This window comes from Lissotriton helveticus, chromosome 4_1 (genome assembly GCF_964261635.1).
Source record: "Lissotriton helveticus chromosome 4_1, aLisHel1.1, whole genome shotgun sequence".
Classification (NCBI taxonomy): Eukaryota; Metazoa; Chordata; class Amphibia; order Caudata; family Salamandridae; genus Lissotriton; species Lissotriton helveticus.
Genome location: NC_136063.1, coordinates 1,595,885,541 through 1,595,910,640, shown reverse-complemented (window position 1 = coordinate 1,595,910,640; position 25,100 = coordinate 1,595,885,541). Strand labels below are relative to the sequence as shown.

Here is a 25,100-nt window from a genome sequence, read left to right as displayed (position 1 = left end):
AGTTGTTTTTAACTGACCCCATCCTGCTGCTTTTAATCCAGCACCTCTTGCTCCCGCTCTGTTGTTCTACCCATCTCCCTGTTTCAGTCACCTCCCACTCCCTCCCTTGTGTCCCCACCCTCTTCCCTTGTGTCCCCAATCCTTCACCAGTTTCAGGTTAGCTTGACAGCCGAGCTTCAGCACTTTGCCCACATCTGTTCACTTTAAGGGATTTCAGGACTGAATGAGAGCCCCCCCCCCGCGCCTAGGGGTGGGGGGCCCTTAGTTGCATTTCGGGCTAAGAGGCGAGAGAGGCTGGGCCAGTGCACATCTGGTCGGGGGAGTGGGAGGGGCAGCCAGGAAATTTGAGGAGGTAAGGCAGGCACTTAGTGCGTCACCTAGGTGCGCAGGCTACCCCTCCAGGGAAAAGAATAAGGGCAGGCAGCATGAGGGAGAAGCTCTCTTTGTGTAGTGAGGCATGGTGCATTGCAGGAGCCTTGAATGAAATGCAACTCTAGGTCTTCGGCTTAATTTCTCCAATGAGTCAAACTTAGCAGCAATCTAATTATGCATGTATCCTTTGCTTTCCACCTTCCACGCCCTACCTTGCGTCCCCCACCCATCCCTCATGTCCGTTTTATCTCTATTCAGGTCCTTTTATTTTTCCATGTTTTATATAGGTCAAACTTGACCCACATTGTATTGGAGTGCTTTAAATGAGCACTAGTTGCATTACACTTGGACAATTTCACTTCTTTTTCTATTACACATGGGGGATTAACTGATTTGCCTAGAATCACAGGATGTTGAGTCGATGTCAAGACTCGAACTCAGTTCTCCAGTTCCAAGGTCGATTTTCAGCCGATGCCGAGACTCAAACCCAGTTCCAAGGCTGGCAGCTTTGACTTCGACATGCACTACTTGTGTTAATCCACCACCCCACTCACCAGCTTGTTTTTTAACAACACACCCACCCTGATTTTAGCCCACCAACTCCTCCTCCTGCTCTCTGTTGTTTTACCCATCCCCTGTACTTGAAACAAACATTGAGAAAGCCAATAGATTTCCCATAGTCTAAACCTATATACTTTCCAATTCTTATTATTCATACCGTTCTTCTGAGGTTGCTCATTATCATATATGTTGGCATTGTATTACTATATTTCGTTTAAAGAAGATATACAAGGTAACTATTTCCTATACTTTTGTTAATCATGGTGTTTTAAATACAATTCACAGACAGCTGAAAATGCCCCCAATAGAGAGCGTGTGTGTCAATACTGGGGCCAGTGTTTCTTAAAGGAATGATCAGGGCTTTAAGCGGTCCGGGTCCCTCCGGGTCTCAGACCTGGTAGCAATTTAAAAGAGACATTGAAAAGGATCCCTTTCATGCCCTTTATTCATGTCCTTAACTTTTCATGCAAAACACTGATTGATTTATGAATGATGAGTGTAAAAACGCTTAGGTAATCCATGTCATTCTTGCTGATATTTCACATGCATTATTTAATCTTGCATTCCATATGAGTGATTGTTTTTCCAGGTGGCTATGATAAGTTTTTATTTCAAGAAGCATATTACTCTGGTCTAGTGCACAATGTGAATTGAGTCACATCCACAGCCAGTATTATACAGTGTGCTTCGGGCGAGTGTGCCCTCTTTGGGCACCTCCAGGGAACAATGGTATTATCAAAAGGGGCTGCAGACGCTTGTGTGTCCCCTTCTGTAATACAGATAAAGCTAGTCCGTATTACCGATATAGGAGCAGAGGCAAACATCTATAAGAGGCACACTCAAAGTGCCCCACAAAAAGGTGGCACGCTTTCAGTGCACGTCCTAAACGGCAGCCCTCCGGGGGAGAGGAAGGGGCTTCCTTGGAATGCCCTAGACATCCTCTGCAGGCAGGTGCAGTCACTCACTCCACCTGCCTGTAAGGGGATCTCTAATCCCCCTTAAAAGTACAGGCGGATTGCCTCCTCGACAGTGAAAGACAGAAAAAGTTTTTAGCAGCTACTCCATATTTCATTTGAATTCTCTGACATCGCAGCCAAGACCTGGAACGAGCTCCCAATCAACATCAGACGTGCCCTGTCCCTGAACACCTTCAGGAAGGCCCTCAAGACCTGGCTCTTTGGCTGACCGGAACTACTGACTCCCCCCACCCTCCCCTCGGCACCTTGAGACCCTCACGGGTGAGTAGCACGCTTACAATTCCCTGATTGATTGAATGTGCTGCCCTGGGGTCAACCTGAGTTCGGCGGTGCCCAAGGGTTCAGTGCATTCGTTCTAATGCAGCACACTTTTTTTTGTTTGCACCGGCCCCCTTTTGAAAGGTGCACCATGGCGCAAACAATGAAAGTGTGCCATATCCATAATATGGCCTCGGGTGATTATAACAGGGAACAACTGAGTTGTGACTGAAGGCAGTGCGAGTTTCGTTCCGTGCCTTCCAGTTGAGCAAAAAGGTACTCAGAATACATGGCCATCCAATCCTTGGCCTCTTTATAAATCTCACAGAGTAATTGTCATGTATGCAAGTTGTAGTTGTGATTCTATGCAAATGTGTGGGTAGGGAGGCACTCTATGGGAATTAGTGTATATATGTTCAAGCCACGCCCTTAATCATATAGGTCCCACCCCTTTCAGGGACCCTCTATTTTTTCATCCTCTTTAAAGACACCGGAATTATCAAATAAAGTTCTGTAGAACAAATTGTTTCACAATACTGAATGGCAACCTTTGATCTTCGCGCACCTGCAGTTATGTATAGTTACCAGAAAGACCTCCTGTCCCCGAATGGCCCACTATGGTCTGGACTATAATTGTGGTTCCACCTCAGCGAGCAGTGTTAGTTCGTGACCGGATGTGCTGAACTATTGCTACACACGGTGCTTTCATGCTCCCAGTATATGTTAGCTTTCATCATCAGCTTCCTGTTCTGGCAGCACCTTGTGATCTAGCGAGCTTGCAAGTGAGACATCCAGTATCATACAGTAAAACTGTATCATTCCGGGCTGCAGCCGCCCAACGGATGACTTAGACCAGCAGCGTCCTTTCTCCATCTCGATGACTTCCCTGGCACTGAGAACACATCTGGTGAGCATCTTAGCGTTTTTAGCTCGCTAAGCTTTCGGCTGCTGCCCTATTGTCTAGATAGTGCCACTGCCTAGATAGCGCCATTTAAAAGTTGCTTTGATACGCTGATTGAGTTGATGGGAGGTGCAATGAATTCGAATTTAAAAAACAATCTTTGTGACTAGTGTCCAAGGTCACACAGAGTATACATGTCAATTCAATGGCTCTTTTCGGCATCAGTTACAATGAGCAAGTGATTTGTGTTGAACCTTTCATTACTGGTCAGTGAGGGTTCCCTAAGACGTGCGAGTCAGGGGTGTAGTAGCTATTATTGTCTGAGCTCGCAGCTCAGGACAATCATCAAGGTTTGGACACATTTGGTCACCAAGTTTCTGTTCTGTGCTAAGGACCGACTGGAGGGGCATTTATGAACGAATCCATTGAAGAAAGGATGAATGATTGCTGCATATACTGGGTCTGATTCACAAAGAAACTAAAAAAATATGCAGTAGGGTATTCAGAAAGGAAAGGCAGAGGGGGCACAATTCCCCCGGCGCCACACTCCTGTCAGTGAACTGCACTTGTACTACAGCGTTTGTTTATTGATTTTAAAGGAAGCCTGCCTTGTTTATTAATGATGTGTAAACGAACAAAGATAATGCCATTAGATGGTACCTGAGGCCCTTTCTTTCCATGCAACACATGTTTCTAAACGTACAAATAACTCTCCCGACACGGACCCCCTTATGTAGTAGACCAAACTGCCTTAAAAGCCTTTGACATGCTTTATTGATCTGCACCTGTGTCTGGATGTAGATTTTCGAATTTCTGGAATTCTGAAAGGTTTTGAAAAGTATGTAAGGAAAGCTGTGACTGTGGCAGGTTTTCCGGAGGACTTCTGGAAGATTTTGGGAACTCCTGTTCACTGTAATTTTAAGGGATTTCCACATTCATATTTGCGCATAGTGTGCAGTTACACATTGGAATAAGTCCAAATACGTTTTAACTTTTTCTATTAATCTTCACCTGATAACTATGACTCCCTGTGAAAAAAACATTGCCCTGGAACCCCATCAGTTTTGCAGTGGTCCTTTCCCATTACCACCCTGGAAGCAGGCTTAATATTGACAGTAACAGGAGCAAATCCCTTTCCATGGTGTGAATGTGATGAGAAAAAGTTTGTGAATACCCACAAACTTGTAAATTAGTGGGTGTGCAAAAACTTTTTAGGACTGCAGTGCCGTCGAATATCTACTTCCCATCAACAGGAGCAGATTTACTCTCTTGTAATAATAATCCAAAAATATTTTAAGTGAGTAAATCGATTAACAAGTGCAAATTCACCTTAAATAAATTGCAAAAATGAAGTTCCATAAGTAAGTCAAGCCGTTTGTGCGCTTAAGTTGAACTTTGTCATGCAAATGCCTTTGTGAATTGGGTTCAACGTGGACAGCGTCTTAAAGTACATGGTCTCTGGCCATTTCCTGTTTGAAGAAAGGGAGGAACACAGTGTTTAATGTTGTCAAGTGTTTGACAGAATTGAGCTCCAGAACCTTCTTTGGACAATACTTGCTCACCATCACACACACATAACTGTTCCTCTTTATAGTATAATTTGTAGGTGCCATTGAGAAACCAGCCTCTATCAACTACATCACTAAGAGTGTTCTATGATGATAGTGAAGTAGTGTGGCTCACTGGGTGAAGTAGTGTGGCTCACTGGTTAGAGGCGGCAGACCCGAGAGCAGAGGACGGCCCGGGACCAGGGTTCGATTCCAGACGCGGCAGGTTTCTGGACCAGGGTCAGCGGACTCGATAATTCTCTCGCCTCGGTGCCCACTCTGATCAGCGATCACACTCGGCAACTCTGGGCATTAGCTTGCCTCATCTTCACTAGCGGCCCCACCAGACCGCCGGGGATGCCTGGTCTCACCCTGGAGGTACCCATTAAGGGACCATCTCTCAGGGAAGCCAGGAAGGGTTTCGCAGCGGTCGAAGCGCGGAGATACTCCTCCGGGAGTCGATCCTAGCGCTATATAAACTTGCAATTAATTAATTAATTAATTTTATGATGATACTTACTGTTCCTGGCCTACTCTCATGATATTTGGGATCATTTCCACCAACAATGCATCTTTCTTTAACCTCAACTTTTTAAACAAAGTTAAAATATAAAATATATAACAGAGTTTACAATAAGTGATTCACCTGCCAAAAGATGTTGACAACACCAGACTAAATAACGCGCTCAACATATTCAGTGAAATCAACATTTCTTAACAACATTTCTAAGTCAGAATCACAGCCGCCAAACAATACCTAGTGCAAGCAATTGGTTCACACCAGCACATAACTAATCCTCCTGTAGGCATGCCCCAGCCATTAACCTTGGCCACGTTTCAAATCGTATCCGCAACGTGAATCACTAAAGGCAGCATAAATTAGTGGCCACAGGGACCTCTTTGGTCCCAGATAGACTTTCTCCAGTAAGTGTCACGCATAAATACCAAATGACAATCGCCATATACTAAAAAAAACTTCAAAAAACATTTACTGCCAATAACAGCCGCGTCAATGCATCACTCACAGATTGTTAGGCAGACAAAGATCTTCTTCCGACATTGGTTGCACTGTAACTTGAAACAAAACAACCCACACATGAAAAAATTGCCAAGTCTGCAGGCCACCACAATGTGAAACATTCTAACCATCTCCTCATCAGGTATCACAAGCAAATCTCAAACATCTGGACGAATTTTTCTTGATACCGTTTCTTATGATTTATCAAAGACATAAAGAAAAAAGATTGCAGATCTGAGAACCTAGCATTTACATTCAAGTTCTCCTCAAGTGTCCATTATCAGCTTTGCTTGTTAAAAAATGGGTTCCTGTGCAGTAAGAGGTGTAATAACTCAGAAGCAAATTCCAATGGCATTTTCATCTATTTGGAAATCGCACGTATGTCTTTCACGCTGAAAGGAATAATTGAGCTTAGAACTCACTCAAAGTGAAAGTATTTTAAAGCAAACAGTAACTTTAATTAGTTAGCAAATTTAAAATGTTGGTTTTGCATAGTCATTGAATACATTTTAAAAAACACCGCTTGTAATTCAAGGGATCTGTGTGTTAAAAGTGAGGAAGGACATTCAAGAGCATTTAAAAAACATATGAGCGGTACATTTTATTTTACCACTGGCTTAAAGCAGATCCGTTTTCACATGTTCCTTTAGAAACCGGACCCGGCAATAAAACAATCCAGCTGGGATGATTTTTTTGTTCCTTGGTAGAAAGGGGTTTGCTGCTGCCTCTGTACTAATGTATTGTTGGGCCAGGTTTAAGGGTTGGCTTTGTACATGCATGAATGCTTGTTATCATAGTGCCAGGATAGCACTCCCGCACTGCAACCAGAGAGCATCATCGGGATAATACTTCATTGAGAGATGGAGGTCAGCAGTGGAAAAAAAGATAGGAGAAAATACAGAGTTTCAAGCTCATATTTCTAGAGTAGAGGGATGAGTTCATGAAACAAGAACAGTCTTCAGCTTTATGCAGAAATGAGGGTGGGTCTCAATTTAATTCGTGCGAAAGGTGAGATAGTTCCCTGTTTTATGCTCCACACTGGTATTGTTCTACCTCAGAATTTGGATTTTAAATGATGGTATAGGAAGATGCACCTAGTTGTATCTTTTGATGTGTGTAAGGTAAGTTGAGCCCTTTTTATAAATTGCTTTGCGGATGGTACATATCAATTAGAACCCAATGCAAGATGCAGCCGAAAGCTATTGGAGGCATTTTAATAGTGGTTGACATGATACAGAGTGTTCAAGGTCGAATTAATCTGCCAGTCTGATTTTTAACAGTCAGAATGGTCTCTCCTGGTGCTTCAGTAATCAACGCTTGATATGGTGGTAGTCCTTATATCTGATGTGCTCTGCTTCATGCAGACGAAAGGGGACTTTGTGGAGACAGCAATGAAAATGGCAGACTTTGACAGCTTTATTGATTTAGTGACTGTAGCCAATGTGATCTGTCAATTTAGTCAACCAGGATTTTTTGATTTGACTACCCTTTTTTTGGATCTTTACTCCGGGTGTGTCTCACTACTTGAATATCACTAACAGTAAACTCACTGTAATTAGACTGAGAGTGGTAACCACCAGTTCCTGCCTTTTACGAGAAGGCCACTATGGTACCTCTAGGGCAAGAGTTAATGGTCTGGTTACATGTGAACACACATGAGCGCTGCACAGGTAGCCTGTTGCAGAATGGTCTCTGCAGGGATTGGTACTGACCTGGCGTAGGCCTTATAACATTAGTAGGCATTTACACTATAGGTCTGCAGTGCTTACTGAGATCTAGGTTATTTTCATTGTATTGTACATATAGGCAAATCTGCCTTAAAGTACAGTTTTGCTCCACTTAAGCCTGTAAGGTACAGCAAGGCAACAATACAGGGGGAAACATGCACCTTGAGTTTGAATCTTCAGATCTCATTCACCTACATATACATCTTTTGGGACTTCAAGAATTGTCATATTTCTCTGGCTCAGCTCATAATAAGATTCTAGGATTTTGTCCTCCTTTTTGGTCCAAGTTAATTGCTCTGCTCCCCAGCAGAGAGAGCAAAGGCCTTCCCACACAAAAGGAGTAACTATCAGTGATTGACCCAGTTCATGCAAGAGGAAAGGGGTGTGGGAGAAATCTGCCTCTGATAATTAGCTAGTCATACTGCATCTGGACTGGGACAGCCCTGGCCTGCTAGAACAAAGGGAGAGAGCCAGACTTCTGGAGCCAACACAGAAGGAGCTCGCCTTTGAAGTTTTGCCTTTGAAGTTTTGCGAACAGGCAGTGAATTCTGATAGGGGCAGAGCTGGGGGCCATAGAGGAGCTCTTTCCAGAGAATGGATGGGTCTCACCAGGGTCAGTGCTGCAGAACCCTGTCTGCCCTCTGAGGACCAGTTAAGGGAAAGAACCTATTGGGGACACTAGATGGCTTCCCAAGGATCTCTATGGAAAGGACTGGGACTCTCATGCCCCCACAGGTGCTCTGAAGACGACAGCCAGTGGGCTCTGGGGCCTCTGGAGTGCAGGCAGGATAGTGTTCTGTTGGCTGGTAGCAGAGGGGCTGCGCAGGATGCCCCACAAGAACTAAAAGAGCACCAGGAGCCAGGAAGAGAAGAAGGCTAGAGCAGCAAACCAGAAAGCCCAGCTTCCTGCAACCTCAATTGAACTGCTCCTGGGAGCTCGGTCTGTCAACTAAGAGGAAAAAGAGCTAAATATGGAACGAATTAACACAACAGGGCCCAAAATATGCATCTTCAAAGGGTTTCTCTTAAAAAAAAAATTATGAAGATGTGTGCATAGCACTATTTCAAGGATTAACCTTGGGGTGGGCCAGGGCCAGGTGGGCGGTGCATTCGGGTCATATTAAATTTCTGGTGAGAGGAGCATGTGTAAGGCCCTCTCCCCAAGTCATATGTCAGCCCTTGGCACCCCACCTCTTGGGCCCGATGCAAGACTACTCCAGGGACCGATCTCTCTGACAGTGAACTTTGCCGTTGGTCCTGTGACCTGCATTATGTGGCCTGAAGCAAGTGAAGAAAGACTCTGACACGAATGTTTGTGGTTATTTTGAATACAAATGTTTTATTGGCAATATTGCTGATAAATACAGTCATTCGTATACTTCCAATGATTGCTTCTAAATATGGCTATTGTCTCTGCATCTATTTTATTAGTGACATACTGCCAAATCATAACATGTGGTTAATGTTATTAAGGTGGTGACACCCTCACAATTCCAGTAGACATGCCTTACATTTTTTAATTTGGCACCCTGACAAAGACAGTATACCTGCCTTATTATTATTAATGTGGGGGACCCCATGACAAAGCCAGTAGGCTTGCTTTATTTAAACTATCACCACCTTATAGTGTGATGTTGCATCTGGTATAGGTGGGGGCATTGTGATTATAGAGTTGAGGATCCTCTAGGGGTGTGATATGATATGAGGCTGTCACTAAAGATATTTGCTTCAAACTGATGTATATATTTGTAAGTTAATGTGCAGTATTCAGCAGGGTGTGTGTAATGAAATTACTGTTCCTTTTTAAAAGCAAAAGCAATGCCTGAACAATAATTTATTGAGTGTTGTTGGGTGCCAGTGGATTGATGTCAGTGGTCCCTTCACCCTCCTGAACAGGCTTTGGACGGCCCTGTCTCACAGTGAGAGTGTCAAGTGCTACAATGGGGTACTTGGTTTCAATAATAAGACAACTGCATACCTTTAATTGTGAAAGACTCACATTCTTCGCAACTAATAACCCAGTTTCTTCTAGTGACTGAAGCATATTTGTTTTTAGCTGAAGACAAGGTCAAGATTCCTAAATTCCTAAATTTCTTAAACCTAAAAGCACAGAAGGAACTCACACTATCATTGACGAATTTACTGACAAACTGGCAAATCCTTACACAACAAAAGCAGACATGTTGGACTTCTATTCAAAACAAAGCAAAAGAACCAGCACCAACCCATTTTCAACAACCCCCCCAAGAGTATGCTAGCCCAGCCTGTGCATTCCTTCAAAAAACAATCTCAAGCAAGCAGGGGCCAGTCGGCTGCCCTTCTGACCCTTGTCTACCACCAATCTTCAAAAACATTCTTTTAACTATCTCTGCTGACACACCAGTGAGAAAAATCATCAATAATTCTTTAACTGCAGGAATCTTTGTAGAATAGTTATAAAGGCATACATATGCCCGTTATTAAAGAAAAAAAACTGCTCCTGCATGACCCAAACAATAACAGACCGATAACAAATGGACCTTTCCTGAGCAAACTGATAGAAAAGCAGCATACGCATAGATGTCATAATTTACTGAAGCTAACTCCATGCTTTTTGACTTCCAAACAGGATTCCATCAAGGAAGAGGCACAGAATCTGCCCTCGTCACCATCTGGGAAGACCTAATGAATACAATAGACCAGAACTGGGTAGCTACACTCCCTCTCTTGGACCTCTCAGCTACCTTTGACACAATTGACCATGACACACTAATACAAGGACTCTACAAAACTGGAATAGAGGGGACTGCTCTTGACTGGATCACATCCTACCTTCAAAGAGAATAAATGTCTACTATACTCCCCCTTCCTCATCCAAACCATACTTCACAAAAGCAGGGGCCCCTCAGGCTCTATCATCTCATGCATGCTTTTTAACATCTAAATGAAGTCATTAATGGCAATGATCAATTAATTTTAGCTCATATACTATAACTATGCAGATGACACACAAATCAGACATGCCAGCCTACAACTAAATATTGCCATATGAAGAAGGGCAATGGCCTTGGAGGGTGAAACTTCATGCTGAGAGTTTCTTAAGAGGCACTGTACCCTCTATAGTTCACCCACACCACCTGCAAAAAAAACAAAAAAGGGTGGCTGAGGCTGCCTCTGATATGCTTGGGTGTTTTCACACCTCTTAATAGACATCGGCTGCTTAAAACCTGCAAAAACAAGCTAAGCAGCCACTTTGTGCAGTGGTTTCCAGCTCTCCTTGCCTTCCATTGTGTGATTTTAGCTCCTCACTAGGTGATTGTGTGAAAGGAGCCGAAATGGTATGACACACAGTGGCATCATGTGAGTTGTCAGGTCTGCAAATACTTCTTAAACTGGAAATCCCAAAAGACATTGGAAAATCAAAAATCTGCACTTGCATCAGAGCCGTTGATCAGTGGATGAAAGGGAGCCTTCTCAAATCCAATGCTTTGAAAACTGAATCACTCACATGTTGTTAGGCTCCAATGATCGACACAGAAATTCACTGAAAAAAACACAGATTTCAGGGACGTTATAGATAGTTGGACATTTCGCTCGTACAAAACCAGAGAAATTTGTCCGTTATAGTTGTAGAGCTAACTATAACTCGTACCCCCACAATGCACTGCTGATGACGTCACATATTACATCGCTCATGACATGGTCAGTGATGTCACTGATGACATCTCAAATGAAATCATTGATGACATCACTGATGACATCATTCAGTGAATGTGTGTCTCTGTAAAGTTTAAATATGTTTTATATATATATATATTCACTGAAAAAACCATATGTTTCAGGGACGTTATGGTTAGAAATTAGCATTTAAAAAACCTTAGAAATTCACAGAAAAAAACATAGGCTTCAGAGATGTTATTGTTAGTTAGTTGGACATTTGACTCCTATAAAACCAGAGAAATTCGCCTGTTATAGTTAGTTGAGCTAACTATAACTCGCGCGTCTGCAATGCACGGTTGATGACGTCACATATTACATCACTCATCTCATGGTCAGTGACATCACTCATGACATCACATCTCAAATGACATCACTGATGACATCACTGATGACATCATCCAGTGAATATGTGTTTCTGTAAAGTTTAAATATTTTTCATATATATCTGTGCCAAGGTCTATTGAAGAATGAGTGGATGTAAAAGTGCCTGAATGGATTATTTAGTAGATGCATGACTGACTCTATAAGTTACTCATTGAACGTATGTTACTGAATGCATGGGTTAGTGACTAAACTGTTTAAATGTTTCTATTAGTCGCTCAGTTGCTGTGTAAGCAGGTGCATGGGTTGGTGAGTAGCTATATCAGTGTCTATATGGGTTATTGATTGATTGTATTGAGTGGAGAAGTGTGGCTCACTGATTAGAGCGGCAGACCCTGAGGCAGAGGTCTGGCCCGGGACCAGGGTTCAATTCCAGACGTGGCAGGGTCTTGGGCTCAATGTCCACGGACTCGATAATTCTCGCCTAGGTGCCTACTCTAATCATAGGTCCCACTCTGCAACTCTGGGCAATAGCTTGCTTAATCTCCACAACGGCCCCGAAAGCGCTAGGATGCCTGGCCTCACCTTGGAGGTGCCCAGTAAGGGGGCATCTCACAGGGAAAGCCAGGAAGGGTTCCACAGCGGTATACAGCACCAAGATACCTTTCAGGTGATAGTGCGCTTCACAAGTATACACACACACACATGTAATTGTATGAGTATCTGTATGGGTATCTGAGTGATTGTGTGGATGGGTGGGTGATGTTTGACTCTGTGCATACATGTCTGAATGGCTGATTCACTGGTTGTATAATTTCCAAAGTGCATCTCAGAAGGGCTGGATGGGTAGCTGACTGTGGGTACAGGTGTTATGATTAATGAATTGATGTCTCAGTTGTACATATGTGAGTAACTATCATATTTTTAGACAGTATATGTGAGTGTTGGGGTATATAATTGACTATACCTGAGAGAGAATGAATGCAAGAGTGTCTACATACATGAATGTGTACTTGTATTAGTGATTGTATAAGAGAGTAAGTATGTGATAGCATCTATATAAATAAGAGAAGTGGTTTGTTTATAAATAGGCCAGGTGGTGTGTATATATCTGCCTAGGTCAGTACATGGGTGTGTGATTGATTTTTGGCATGACTGAGTAGGTGGGTGAGTAATTCTATGGATCAGTAGCACTGTGTGAATGTAGGTATAGGCGTATGAGTGGATATACTACTGATGTAATTATGAGTGACAGCATGTATGAGTGATTGTATCAGTGTATGTCTGGCTCACAATATGTAGATAGGAATCAGTGGATGAGAATCTAGTATCTGGTATTGGTGTGTCTATGGTTTCGAAAATGGTAGTCTGTATTTTAGAGTGAGTGTATCAAAGAGTGTATTCGAGTGTGAGGTGTGTCATACTTTCAAGTGGATGATGTCATCAGTGATGTCATCAGAGATGTATTTTGAGATGTCATCAGTGATGTCATGAGTGATGTCACTGACCATGTCATGAGTGATGTAATATGTGACGTCATCAGCAGTGCATTGCCGGTGCGCGAGTTATAGTTAGCTCAACTAACTATAACAGGTGAATTTGTCTGGTTTTATATGTCAAATGTCTAACTAACTATAACATCTCTGAAACCTATGGTTTTTTCCAGTGAATTTCTAAGGTTTTTACTGCTAATTTCTAACTATAACGTCCCTGAAACCTATGGTTTTTTCAGTGAATTTCTAAGGTTTTTTTAATTGCTAACTTCTAACTATAATGTCCCTGAAACCTGTGTTTTTTCAGTGAATTTTTAAGGTTTTTTAAATGCAAATTTATAACAATAACGTCTGTAAAACCTATAATTTTTTCAGTGAATTTCAAAAGTTTTTTATATATCGAACTACTATTGTGCTATTTGTCAGTAGTACTATTTTTTCTAACTTTTCAACTACGTAAAATAAACTGCAAAACTGCTATGTAATACAATAGATGTCACAAATTACAGTGAGTTTTTAAATAATTCAAAATATTTTAACATTCATTAAACTATTTTTCTCCCTTTTATTGCTGTAATCAGCTACTACTTAACTTCACTATTCACAGTGATGTCTGAGTAGTTTCATCATAAACAACAGGGAAAAAAACAATCAACTAGATTGTTAAAAAAAAACAAATCCCTAATTCTCGCAAATGTAATACAAATTCAACACAAATATCACACCCAATACTATTTCCAATCTTCAAATCTTACCTTTACTTTGTAGTTTCTCTTCACATTTTCCCAATACGACGAATATTGTATCAAAAATTTTGCTTTGAAAGCATCCAGTATGAATTCCTTAAAGTATCCGTACACCTTCGCACTAGGCCGAATGGTGTATCTAAAATCTTTGTTTAAGAAATATCAAGTATGAGTTGGGTAATTCATAAGGCGATCTCAGCTTCATTTCCAAGTGTCTATCGTTGCAGTGACTCCAACCATTATTACACTTTAAATAAACTGTATAATGTCCCCTTATAGTAGGACTTCCAGAATGGAAAACAATAGCAACTGTTGCAAAAGTTCTTCCAGAAATAGATACTTGACTAGCAACAACATTTTTAATTTTGGTTTCCACTTTTCTTCCATTTGGTCTACAGCGTTGCAGCATTACAATCAAATATTTTCCATCTCTTTCTAGGCATAATGTAGATAGCATTGTTGATTTACAACGATAACAGATCATCTTGTGATCAGCTTCTTTTACTAATTTGGAAAATGGTAAAGATTTGCTGTCAGGTATTGTTGAATATAGAAATCGTTCTCTGTCAACTATAGTGCTTGGAGTTAATGAACACTGTTCACATTTATGTTCCCATTTGTAACTGAGTCCAAATAAACTCTCAATCTGTATTCCTTCATCTTCGAGTGCTCCAAGCATAACCATCAGAAATTCTTGTGCATCTTGTTGTATATTAGGGCTGAACGTTAAAGATCCAGTACATGTATCCAACACTTGGCAAATACCTGAAGCAGAATGGATCTTACTTCTATCAGTTTTCAATTCTTGAAATAAAGTATAAAGTGCCGAACATAATCTTTTTTCCTGACTTTCCATAATTTCACTATAAACATCTTCAAGATAAAATATAACGTTTAGAATAACATTACTAAAGCAGTTGACACCAGAAGCAGTTTCTAATTGGTATCCAACAACCTCATCACTTGTTTGTATTTTCTGCTTCTTTACATCTTTCCTTTTCTCTTGATTTTCTTTCTGCTTTGCAACCATAGTTGATTCTTTAACATGTTTCCGTTTTGAACACACAACACGTTTCTCATAAATAGGATATTCACCTAAACTTGGAGCATAAAGCCTTCTGAAACAATTATATTCACTTACACAATTAACATCAGCACTAACCATGCTCTCATCAAAATCAATTAAATACAAACTAGACAATGTTCTAACTCGAGATAATGCAACATATACCATTCCCTCTTTAAACACAGTTCTTCCTATATTTACCAAAGCATTATCTACACTTAAACCTTGAGATGTATGAATAGTTATTGCAAATGCTAAAGAAGGGAAACTGTTTTCTACGAACATACAAGTCTTTTACAAGCAAAACACGTGCACCAGAATGCGCATGTCTTACCTCTGTATTCTGATCAAATTTAACTTTTAAGAATTCATTTCCATTTCTATTTTGATTTTTCACAAAATCAACAACTTTCCCCAATGCTCCATTCACTAAACGTTCTTCTATATTCAGATTATGCTTCCAAATTACCTGACAGTTTAAACATACATTTAATTTTTTTTCTAAGCCAGCAGTTTTTGATCCAGACTTTTCCAAAGAATCCAATTTAGTCTGTAGTTTTTCTGAAAGAAGAATTGTTATTCCTTGATGCTCGATTTTATCATAGCTTCAATGTGAACTATTTCTTGATTTTCAAATTTCATAAGTTCTCTATTAAATGTATAACACTCTTCCACTGTAGGCATTAGGCAAACTATAGACTCTTTTTCTTTCATTTTCTTGTGCCTTACTTCTGCTGGTGTGTTTTCATTTGTAAAACAATAGGTGATGGACAGAATGCAGAACAATGTCACACATTCACCCCAGTACAGAGCTCTGGGTATGATGGGTATGCTCAGACGTGAGTCCCATGCTCTCCACACCACTGGAGTCAAGCTATCCAGGCTGATGACGGCTGATAGCCAGAAACCGGTCCTTGGATGCTTGATTCCGGTCCAGGAAAGACATGGCGTGGCAGTTCGGGCTGGACTGTTCCCATGAGGCACAGGGTCAAGGCTGATTTGCATATGGCCATGTCTGACCTGGTGTGGTGTGGAGTGCAAAAAAACGATGGATTTAGGCCCAGATCTCTGTACTGGGGTGAATGTATGACATTGTTCTGCATTCTGTCCATCAATTGTTGTTTTTGCATTTGTGTTTTCATTTGTAAACAAGTTCTTTAGTAAACAACTTTAAAAACGCTTGTTTACCATGTTTGCTTAGAACACCAATTCTTACATCTTTTAGAATATTTGCATAATCTTGATCTCTTGCTTGTCGCATATTCTGAGTGAGTTCTTTCTAGTCAAAATGTAACCACAGATTCACATTTCCAATACTTCCCAAAGATTTCTTAGTGTCTTCATGTAGAAGAGTTTTAAACACTGGTTCTGCTTTTAAAGGGGTTAGTTGTAGCAGATCTCCAAATACAATTAAATGTTTTCCTCCAAAGAGAACGTCGTAATCTGTTTTTAATACCTGTTGCATTCCTAAGTGTACACAAAAGCAAGCATTAAGTTTGGGACCATGCTCACCTCATCAATAATTAATAGTTTCATTTTCTCCAGCACTCTTGACACTTCATGAGAAGCTTCTCCAGACAACTTCTGATATTCTAATTCATTATCATGCTCAACTGGTAACATCCGTAATCTATGCAAAGTAACTCCTTTAACATTGTGTGCAGCTAATCCAGTTGGAGCCGTTACCATACAACATAAATGTGAACCAGTAGTTTTTTGTAGAGAACTGGTCAAAAGTTTAATTAAAAAACTTTTACCTGTCCCAGCTTGACCACTGATGTACATCAGAAGAGGTTTAAACGATGAACACACAGATTCTTTTTTTTCATGCATCAAACCATGTTCTATCTGTTCTCTCACTTGTATATATATTTATTTCTGTTCAACATTTAGTTGTTCTTCTAAGTTTTCCAATGTAATATTCTCCTTGTGTGCTTGTTGCCTTGCAATTTCCACTTCATGCATAGCAATCGCTGCTTCATTTTCCACTATTGGTTGTCCAAGAGGATCTTGACTACATGGACCACTAGTTTGACTATCTTGAGAACTTTCATTAGCTATTTCAGCTGTAATAGTCTTTTCCTGTTCAACTTCATCATTCAACATTTTTAAATATGTAGGGAAAATTGTACATGCAATGCTATCTTTACATGCATTAAAATAATCTTCATAGCAATCAAAGTCTCCAAGTAATTCACTTTCGCTATGCCATGGTTTAAAGAGTTGGAGAACTGCTAAATAGTAAAATTCTCACTTATCTGGAGTTTCACAACTGAGTTTCTTGTGGTTTATAATATTACCCTTTGCATGTTTTATTAACAACCATGACATCCAACTACTGCATATTTTCCTTCTTTTAAATTCTGTTTAACATTTCTTTTGAAGCTGAAATGTTGAAGTACTTCATACAGACATAGCTGTTCCAGGTGTCGACTCTTTTTTGGATACTATGTGTCCAACATATTAGTTTTAAGAATGTCTGTACTGTCTGGTTCATTTGCTGCTAATTGTTCAATTTCTTCAAATGATTTCAACATTCTATTTCGTTTGCAGGCAAGACCTAAACTTACCCAAATGATTCCTCGTGACTTTGAATATGAACTTGAAGAGCACAAGCAGTCTGACCATTCATAGGATCCAATTTCTCGGTGGGAAAGCATTTTCAAAGTAAAGCTGTACAATTTTTTGCTAAGGCTTTTCTCTTGTGCAATTTCTTCCCACATTTGTTTCATCTGTTTTTTTTATTTTGTTATGTACGATGTAACATAACGTAAAACAGCAATTGAGTTATCAGCAACATACTGGATGTCCATGTTCGCATTCCACATTTTAAAAATGACTGGATTGTAGTCATTGATATACTTTGACACTTCTGCTCTTTTTAAGTAGTAGGTATTCTTTGGAGAATTCTGAGTTATTATGTGCCTTACAGAAGAAAAAAAATAATTTACTCTTCCTTTACAAATGACTGGACGTGGAAAACCAAACCGACATTTGGTATAAAATTTTCTTTTAGACTTGAATTTTCTTCTGTAGTACTTTCCACAACGGTGACTTTGGAACCGTAAAACTTGCTGTCTCAAGCTTCTATCTCCTTCTCTTGGAATCTCACATGTCACATACTGTTTGGTGAAAGACAATACTGTTTCATCAGAATCATTTCTAAATTTAGGTGCATCCTTGATCCATAGTAGCATATGTATATGAGGTGTACCTCTTGCTTGATACTCTTGTCTCCAAAAGAAATCGGTAACTTCTCTAAGAGGTGGATTCTTTTTATTGCACATAAAAGATCCAATCAACACAGTTCACCAGGAGTCTTCATTTCAACATTTTTTATATTGGAATTCACTTCTCTTAGAAACTCAAGCAAATCTTCCCATGCATACTCTGCACAGATAAGTGTAACAAACCATGTTGGTGTACCTAAGTTCCGTAACATACACTTGAGTTCTCCATAACGACAATACCAATGCTCATTTGTTCCACGTTTACATGCCATCAAATTGATTAACTTTACTTCTAAATTCTCATCTGTTTCTTGAACTTTCTCCATAAATTCTTTTGCAGAAAGAAGTGATTGATGAACTCCAGTTTTAAGTAAGTGGTTCAATGCAAACAGCAGAGAAGACAGATCACTTTCAAACAAAAGGTGAAATATGCATGGAATGCACTGTCGAGACCTAGGATCTTCAGAATATAATCTTGTTGACTGATATTCTGAAGCTGGAATCCATATAGTTCGGTCATCATATCGTCCACCTTCTCCAGTAAGAAACAACTGTGGAAAACAATGACCTTCCAAGCTTTTCTCCCACTCAACCATTGGAGTTCCCTTGTGCTTTTTTCATTTGAAATAACTCAATGCTGCTTCCTATTACTTCTTTTGAATGCAAACGACATATTGTGTAATGTTCATAAATCTCTTCAGTCCTTGACTTCTCCACTTTCTCTTTTTGACCACTTGAAATTTCAGATTCATCTTCTAAACTTATAACATGTTTATCCACATTTACATTTTTGTAATAAATATTGTTCTCTATAAGATATAAGGTAGCCTTTTCAACTTTATTAACATCCACAAATTCTTGCCATATTTTCTGACTCTTTGTTGGTACGCCATTTACTGAAATGACTACTGCCTCATTTTCCTCTCCAGCAATAGTTTCAATATTTTTCATAAAATCCAAAGGTAAGTACACCACTCTTCCTTTCAGCCCTCTTTGCACCTCTGTTGGTGGCAGTTTACCTGTTTAAGGCTCCATCCGAATTATAGTTTGAAAAGGATGAACAGATTGAATTAGACCGACTCATATGTATTCAATTCTGCCACTTCCTCCGGAATAACTACTATTTCTAAGTTATTATGTACTGCTCTAGCAGGCATTTTGTTCTCTTCAAATTTGTTGTAACAATATTTACATATACGTTGATCACTACCTAACTCAAATCGCCCTTCCACCAACAAGTAAGTTGCACATTCTTCCCACTTACCATTGTTCTCCTTTTCACTTTTCAAATACAAATCAACATTCCTAGTTTGACTTTTATAATGAGTACGTCGACAACAAACATAAACATAGTTTGGTATTTCATAGCACACAACATTAAGCTTTCCAATTTCTTCTTCAAACTGATCAGTACTAATCACTTTCCCATCTCCTCCAACATCTGTAATTGTCAAACTTTCACTTTCTATGCACTGCTCTTCTGAACCAAAATATCGCATTCTAAGATCATCACACTTTTTTTGAACATTTGATAAAGAACCATGTAAAAGACATGTATTCAGTTCACTTAAACATAACACAGGACTTTTTAAATAGTACAGTTTCCCTACAAACGTCAGCATTTCTGAATGGTGTACTGCTAACATCCTCAAGTGATGAAAAACAATTTTACACACTTTTCTTGAAAGACAAGCCAGAGAATGTCCATGCTTCTCAGTATATTTTCTTACATTACATGGATCTAGTCCATGTAACAATGTAATCTTCTGTTTAATATTTTTCTGTGTATATTCTCGTAGCAAATTTCTCGTTATATCAATAGGTTCCTGTTGAATACTACAAATACTGCTACAACCCCACTTATGCACAGTAGCTTGTGTACGTTTCCCTTGCACTTCTTTAGCTATTAACTCTTCTGCACTTTTACCAACCGTTTCCTCTTTTGGAAGGGGACAACCATTCTAAACTTTGTAGCAGCGACCTCCAGTATCAAGTGCAAATGGTAAACAATTTTCCTGGAAGTAACTTTCCTCATTAAAAAAAGGCTCACCTAGTAGAAGTATGTTTCCAATGCCCACTAAAGATTTTGCAAAAGTTGGTTCTGTTCACAAGTCTTTTTCTTCTACTTTTCAGTTTCAACACTTTCATTATTGTATCCAACACTTTGATCCTCTTCAAAATCACAAAGAATAACTTCTGTTTTAAATTGAAAGCAGTATCCACTATACTTTCAAACACTGCTTCTGTTTGAATTACAGCACTTTCTTTTTATATTTGCAGCATGTTTTCATTAAATTCTGAATCACTCTAGTTCGAAAAAGTCTCTGACAAATTTCTTGAAATTGTTTTTGTCTCCAAGTAACACATACTGTTTCTTTATCATGTTTTCTTTTCCTGGTATTTGAAATTGAAGTCTGCTTCTCCTTACTTGAAAAATTCTTCTTATTGCATTGTGTGATGTTATTTTCATTAAATGTTCGTAATATTTTTTTCAGAAATTGTCTACTGTTTTTACCAGAAGAAACTGTTTGTGTAGTACTCTTATGTTTTCTAATTGAAAATCTTTCCTTTTGTTCAATTATATATTTCTTTTCTCTTTCCTTTTTTTCAGTTCTTGTAGGCATTTTCAAATTTTAATCCAAACAAAATAATTTTCTGAGAAAGAAAAAATAGATTCAATTATTTTTTACATCTGTTCAATATGTTAAAATAATAACATACTATTATATAACTTCTACCTACGGCTTCCAGAGACAGTGCTGCAACGTGATGCAGCACAACAGGAGAGCAGTAGGATAACGGGTAGTACCATACAACATACAGCAATTATTTATTTAATTATTTACATACACCTTTACAATTTATATGAAACTGCACTGCCTCGTACTTTTCACCTCTCCACCACACCACACCACCCCACAGCACTCCCTGTAACCCACCGCAGACAACTTTATAGATAGTATTTTTAAAAATTGTGATCTATGTACTTAGGATGATATTATCAACCAAACGGCACACACAAAATTACCATTATTAGCCTAACAATTTTATCTACAACTTCGCAAACATAACACTGCACCCAAAGCTTTAAGTGGGGGAGGGGGTCTGAGCACCAGCAGTTTATTTTTGGTGCCCTCGAAACGGGTCTCTATGGGGCTCTATTTTCAGGCCTCGCAAAAGTAGTCTATTGTTTTTTTTATTAGACTGCAGAGAGACTGTGAGAGCATGCACATTGCTCACTACTGTGAAGTGGAGACATCATGCCAGGTGATTCGCGTTGTACGAGAAGGGAAATCCTTTAAAGAGAGCTATTTTCTCTCAGGATTTCCCTTCTCTTTTTGCAGCGCAGGAGCAACATCATCCTGGGTTGATTAGGAGAGAGACCACCGGGCGCGCAACGCCCATTGCCCCGGACTCCCTGAGACAGCTTCCCATGCGCACACACAGAGACGCACCCAAGTACTTCACAGGTCTTCAAAAGACCATTTGCTTGTAAATGAGGCTAAGTTTTTTTTCACCCCTTTTTAGAGCCCCTACATCCCCACTCTGCCTATTGCTGAAAGAATTAGCCTCCCCCTAAATTTCGCTCTGCTTGCGCTTCTGGAGACGACCTCAGGCAGCTAATTCCAGCACGACCCTGCTCTGACCTTTCTCAATGTCTTGTTTTAGTGGTACGAAAACACATGCTTTGCCTGGCTCACTTAGTTCTCACACCCCCTCTTTAATATGAAGATAGTAGCTTTGGAATTACCTTTATATCCCTATATTGTGCTTCACATGGAAATATAGAAGTGCAGGTTCTCACCACCCCAAATTAGCTGTCTGGTATACTCTCTCAAATGTAAGAACTACAGCTATTCAGTATCTCTCAGTCACTGCCAGTTTAAAGCAGTGATCCTATACAGAAATGGACAAAACATTATGTTTCTAAATTAACATCTTACACTGAAAAGCTCCTTTACATTTCATTCGCTGGATCAACCTTTGTTTAAAACACCACCAAAGAAGGGTGGTGAACTATGGTCCACAAAGAGCAGCTGAAAGCTTTTGTGTTCTTTATCAGAAACATCTGCCTGTCAATGCTTATCGCCAGCCTTATAGACCCCTTAAGAGGCTGGGTGGATGAGTATAATACGCGGTATTGAGGATCGGGAGCGGAGGAGACACAGAAATAGGGACGGATAGTGGAATAAAGGACAAGTGGATGGATGGCCAGATGGATGAATGGATAGCTAGATGGATGGATGTATGGGTGGATGGAAGGATGAATGGATGCGTGGACCAGTACTTAGGATAGACGGGTGGACTGATAGATGCTTAGAATTGGTTCTGGAACAGATGTATGTATGGATATATCGGCATATGGCTGGATGGATGGCACAGTGCTCACTATAGGCGAGTGGGATACATACTTAGCATAAGTGCAGGGACAGATATATGTATGTATGTACATAGATAGGAATGTATGGATGAATTGAAAAATGGTTGGATGGCGCAGTGCTTAGGATGGATGGATGCAGGGCTTTAAGTGTGCCAGGTCTCAGCACTGGCAGTTATTTTCAGGGGACATCAAAACAGGTCCCTATCAGACTCTATTTTCGGCCCTCGCAAAAGTAGTCAGTTTTATAAAAAAAAAAATGTATTGCACTGCAGTGAGAGCATGCACATCGATGTGTGCATGCTTATTTTTCTCACTACTGAGAAGTGGAGACATCATGCTAGGTGAGCCACGTTGTAGGAGGAAGAGACATCCTTTAAAGAGTGTCTTTTCCCATGTAGGATAATTAGAGGGTATTTTCTTAAGCACACAATGCTAGTTATCTTGATTTACACCATGTCCCTACTTGGATAGCCCACACCCCTTTAAGAGGTTTCCCCCTTTTAGAGCACCCTCAGTTTTTTTCCCCCACTTAAAGTCCTGACTACATCATAGTAACAAAGAAATGGTCAAAGCTTCCATTTAAATATACAATGGCACCAAGTTTCATAATTTGGCATCAACGCTGGCAGCCTTCTACAACAATACAAAAGTTTCTATCAGCACGAAGAATTGCTATCCACAGAAATGTTCTATGATTTGCGTAGTTGTCTGCTGGAACACTCATCACCAAAAGGTATTAAAACATACAAATTTGCGAGTAAAACAAATACCATGCCATAAAGCGATTCATAAATGGGCCCACTGCCACTACACCACCCTCATTCCTATCCTTGCTTAACCTTACGAAATAAAAGAAAAAGAGCCCCAGCAAACCCTGTAGAGCCATTATAGCAATACAGGGACTTAAGTGTCTGCCGCAACGCTCAGCAACAAAACGTATTAAAATATGCAAATTTCCAGATAACACATATACCATGCGCTTTATAAACAGGCCCAGTGGCATTATATCACCTTTACTAGCTACACATGTCCACGTTCCAAATGTCCGTGTTATAATCAGCAACATAAAACTACCTTCCCCACCCCCACCCCTGCCCTTGATTAACCATACAAAATCAAACAACGAGCCACAGCGCTCCAGTTAGCGCCACTATAGCCATACATAGACTTAATTTCAACAGGTGTCTGCCAGAACGCTCATCAGCAAATGGTATTAACACCTGCAATATTGCAAGTAAAACATACACCATACCATAAGGCAGTTTATAAATAGTTCCAGTACCACTACACCACCTCCACACCCGCCCTTGCTTAACTTTACACAATAAAAGATAGAGCCCCAGCAAACCTGGAAGCACCACAATAGCCATACAAAGGCTCAATTTCAACAGATGTCTCTCGAAACGCTCATCATCAAAACGTATTAAAACATGCAAATTTGAGGGTAAAACATATACCATGCCATAGGGTGCCTTATAAATGGTCCAAGTGGTACTACATCACCTTTAGTAGCTAGACATCTGCACGTTACTAAAGTCTGTGTTTTACTCACCAACATACCCACCTCCTCCACCTCCGCCCTTGCTTAACCATATGAAATCAAACAGAAACCCCCACCATTCCTAGTACCGCCACTATACCCATACACAAGGTTCATTTTAACAGGCGTCTGCCGGAATGCTTAACAGGAAAAAATATTCAAGCATACAAAATGGCGGGTAAAACATAAACCATCCCATAGCACGGTTTATAAATGGGCCCAGTGGTACTACACCACCTTTACTAGCTAGACATCTGTATGTTACTAAAGTTGTCTAAACAATCTGTAGAGTGAAAAGCAGGGGATAGGGAGAGTATACAAAGTTGTAATTCCCAAACTTTTGATATACCGTCCCTTTACTCTATGTATATTAAGGACATTAAATAAAAATGGAAAAATTGACGAGTGTCTCAAAAGGGATAGATGAAGCTGAGCACCGATAAAACCCGGACCACTTAAACACCTGCATTTATTCAGCACAGGGACACAGCCTGCCAATTACTATCACTTATAATCACATTTACTTTACTAATGCCAAGAAAGTCATACAAAATATACCGAACATTTTCATTTCTTTTTTATCTCTCACACATTTATAAAACATCTCTTCTAAACAAACACTCCCCAACCACTTCTATTTCATAGAACAAACAATCATTAATACATTTACTACCATATATTTTAGTATATCTACCTTTTTGTTATTCACTAGTCAGAAGCTACTAAAACTATTAACTATACCCAAATGCAAACCAGAAACCAAGATCATATTATAGCTCAACCTATGATCCAATGAATCAAATTATGCATACATATAAAAGGAACGTATTACTTTTACTATCTCCATCTCCTTTCCATGTAATCTCCAAACACTGTAGACGGCCTCATAGTACAACAAACTACGTCGACTTATATTCAGATGTACCTCTCAGTGTCAAAAATGAGCCCACAACCTGTCCACATAACATTTCTGGGTTTGGTTTTATCGCTTTTAACTTAATAATACATTCATCTCCTACTACCCCCCCCCCCCCTTCCCCACTATTTCCACAAAAAGTCTAATTTGCAAACGGGGGACATTTTGCTTATCTCGCATAAATACATTAGCAAACCCAAATTAACGCTGTACCTCATTTTCAAAACCATACAGTCCTTTAAAGTTGACAAACTACACTTCTTTTTTATGAATAATTCGTAAACATAAATAAAGTACTCATTTAACAACAGGTCAAACTTTATGCATATTTTATAACCAATATGAAA

General features: G+C 39.8%; 1 protein-coding gene across 2 annotated transcripts in view; it reads left to right on the top strand.

The window, feature by feature from the left end:
• Window positions 1-2,960: 2,960 nt before the first annotated feature.
• The window catches only part of GPR141 (G protein-coupled receptor 141), a 207,045-nt gene continuing 184,905 nt past the window's right edge, over window positions 2,961-25,100 (top strand). The window contains exons 1-2 of one of the 2 annotated variants that reach the window (XM_078685860.1): window positions 2,961-3,075; window positions 17,240-17,334. In XM_078685860.1, the coding sequence (XP_078541986.1) occupies window positions 17,283-17,334 (52 nt within the window). In that variant the 5' untranslated portion in view covers window positions 2,961-3,075; window positions 17,240-17,282. The remainder of the gene's footprint in view (window positions 3,076-17,239; window positions 17,335-25,100) is intronic. The other variant, XM_078685861.1, reaches the window with a different exon arrangement.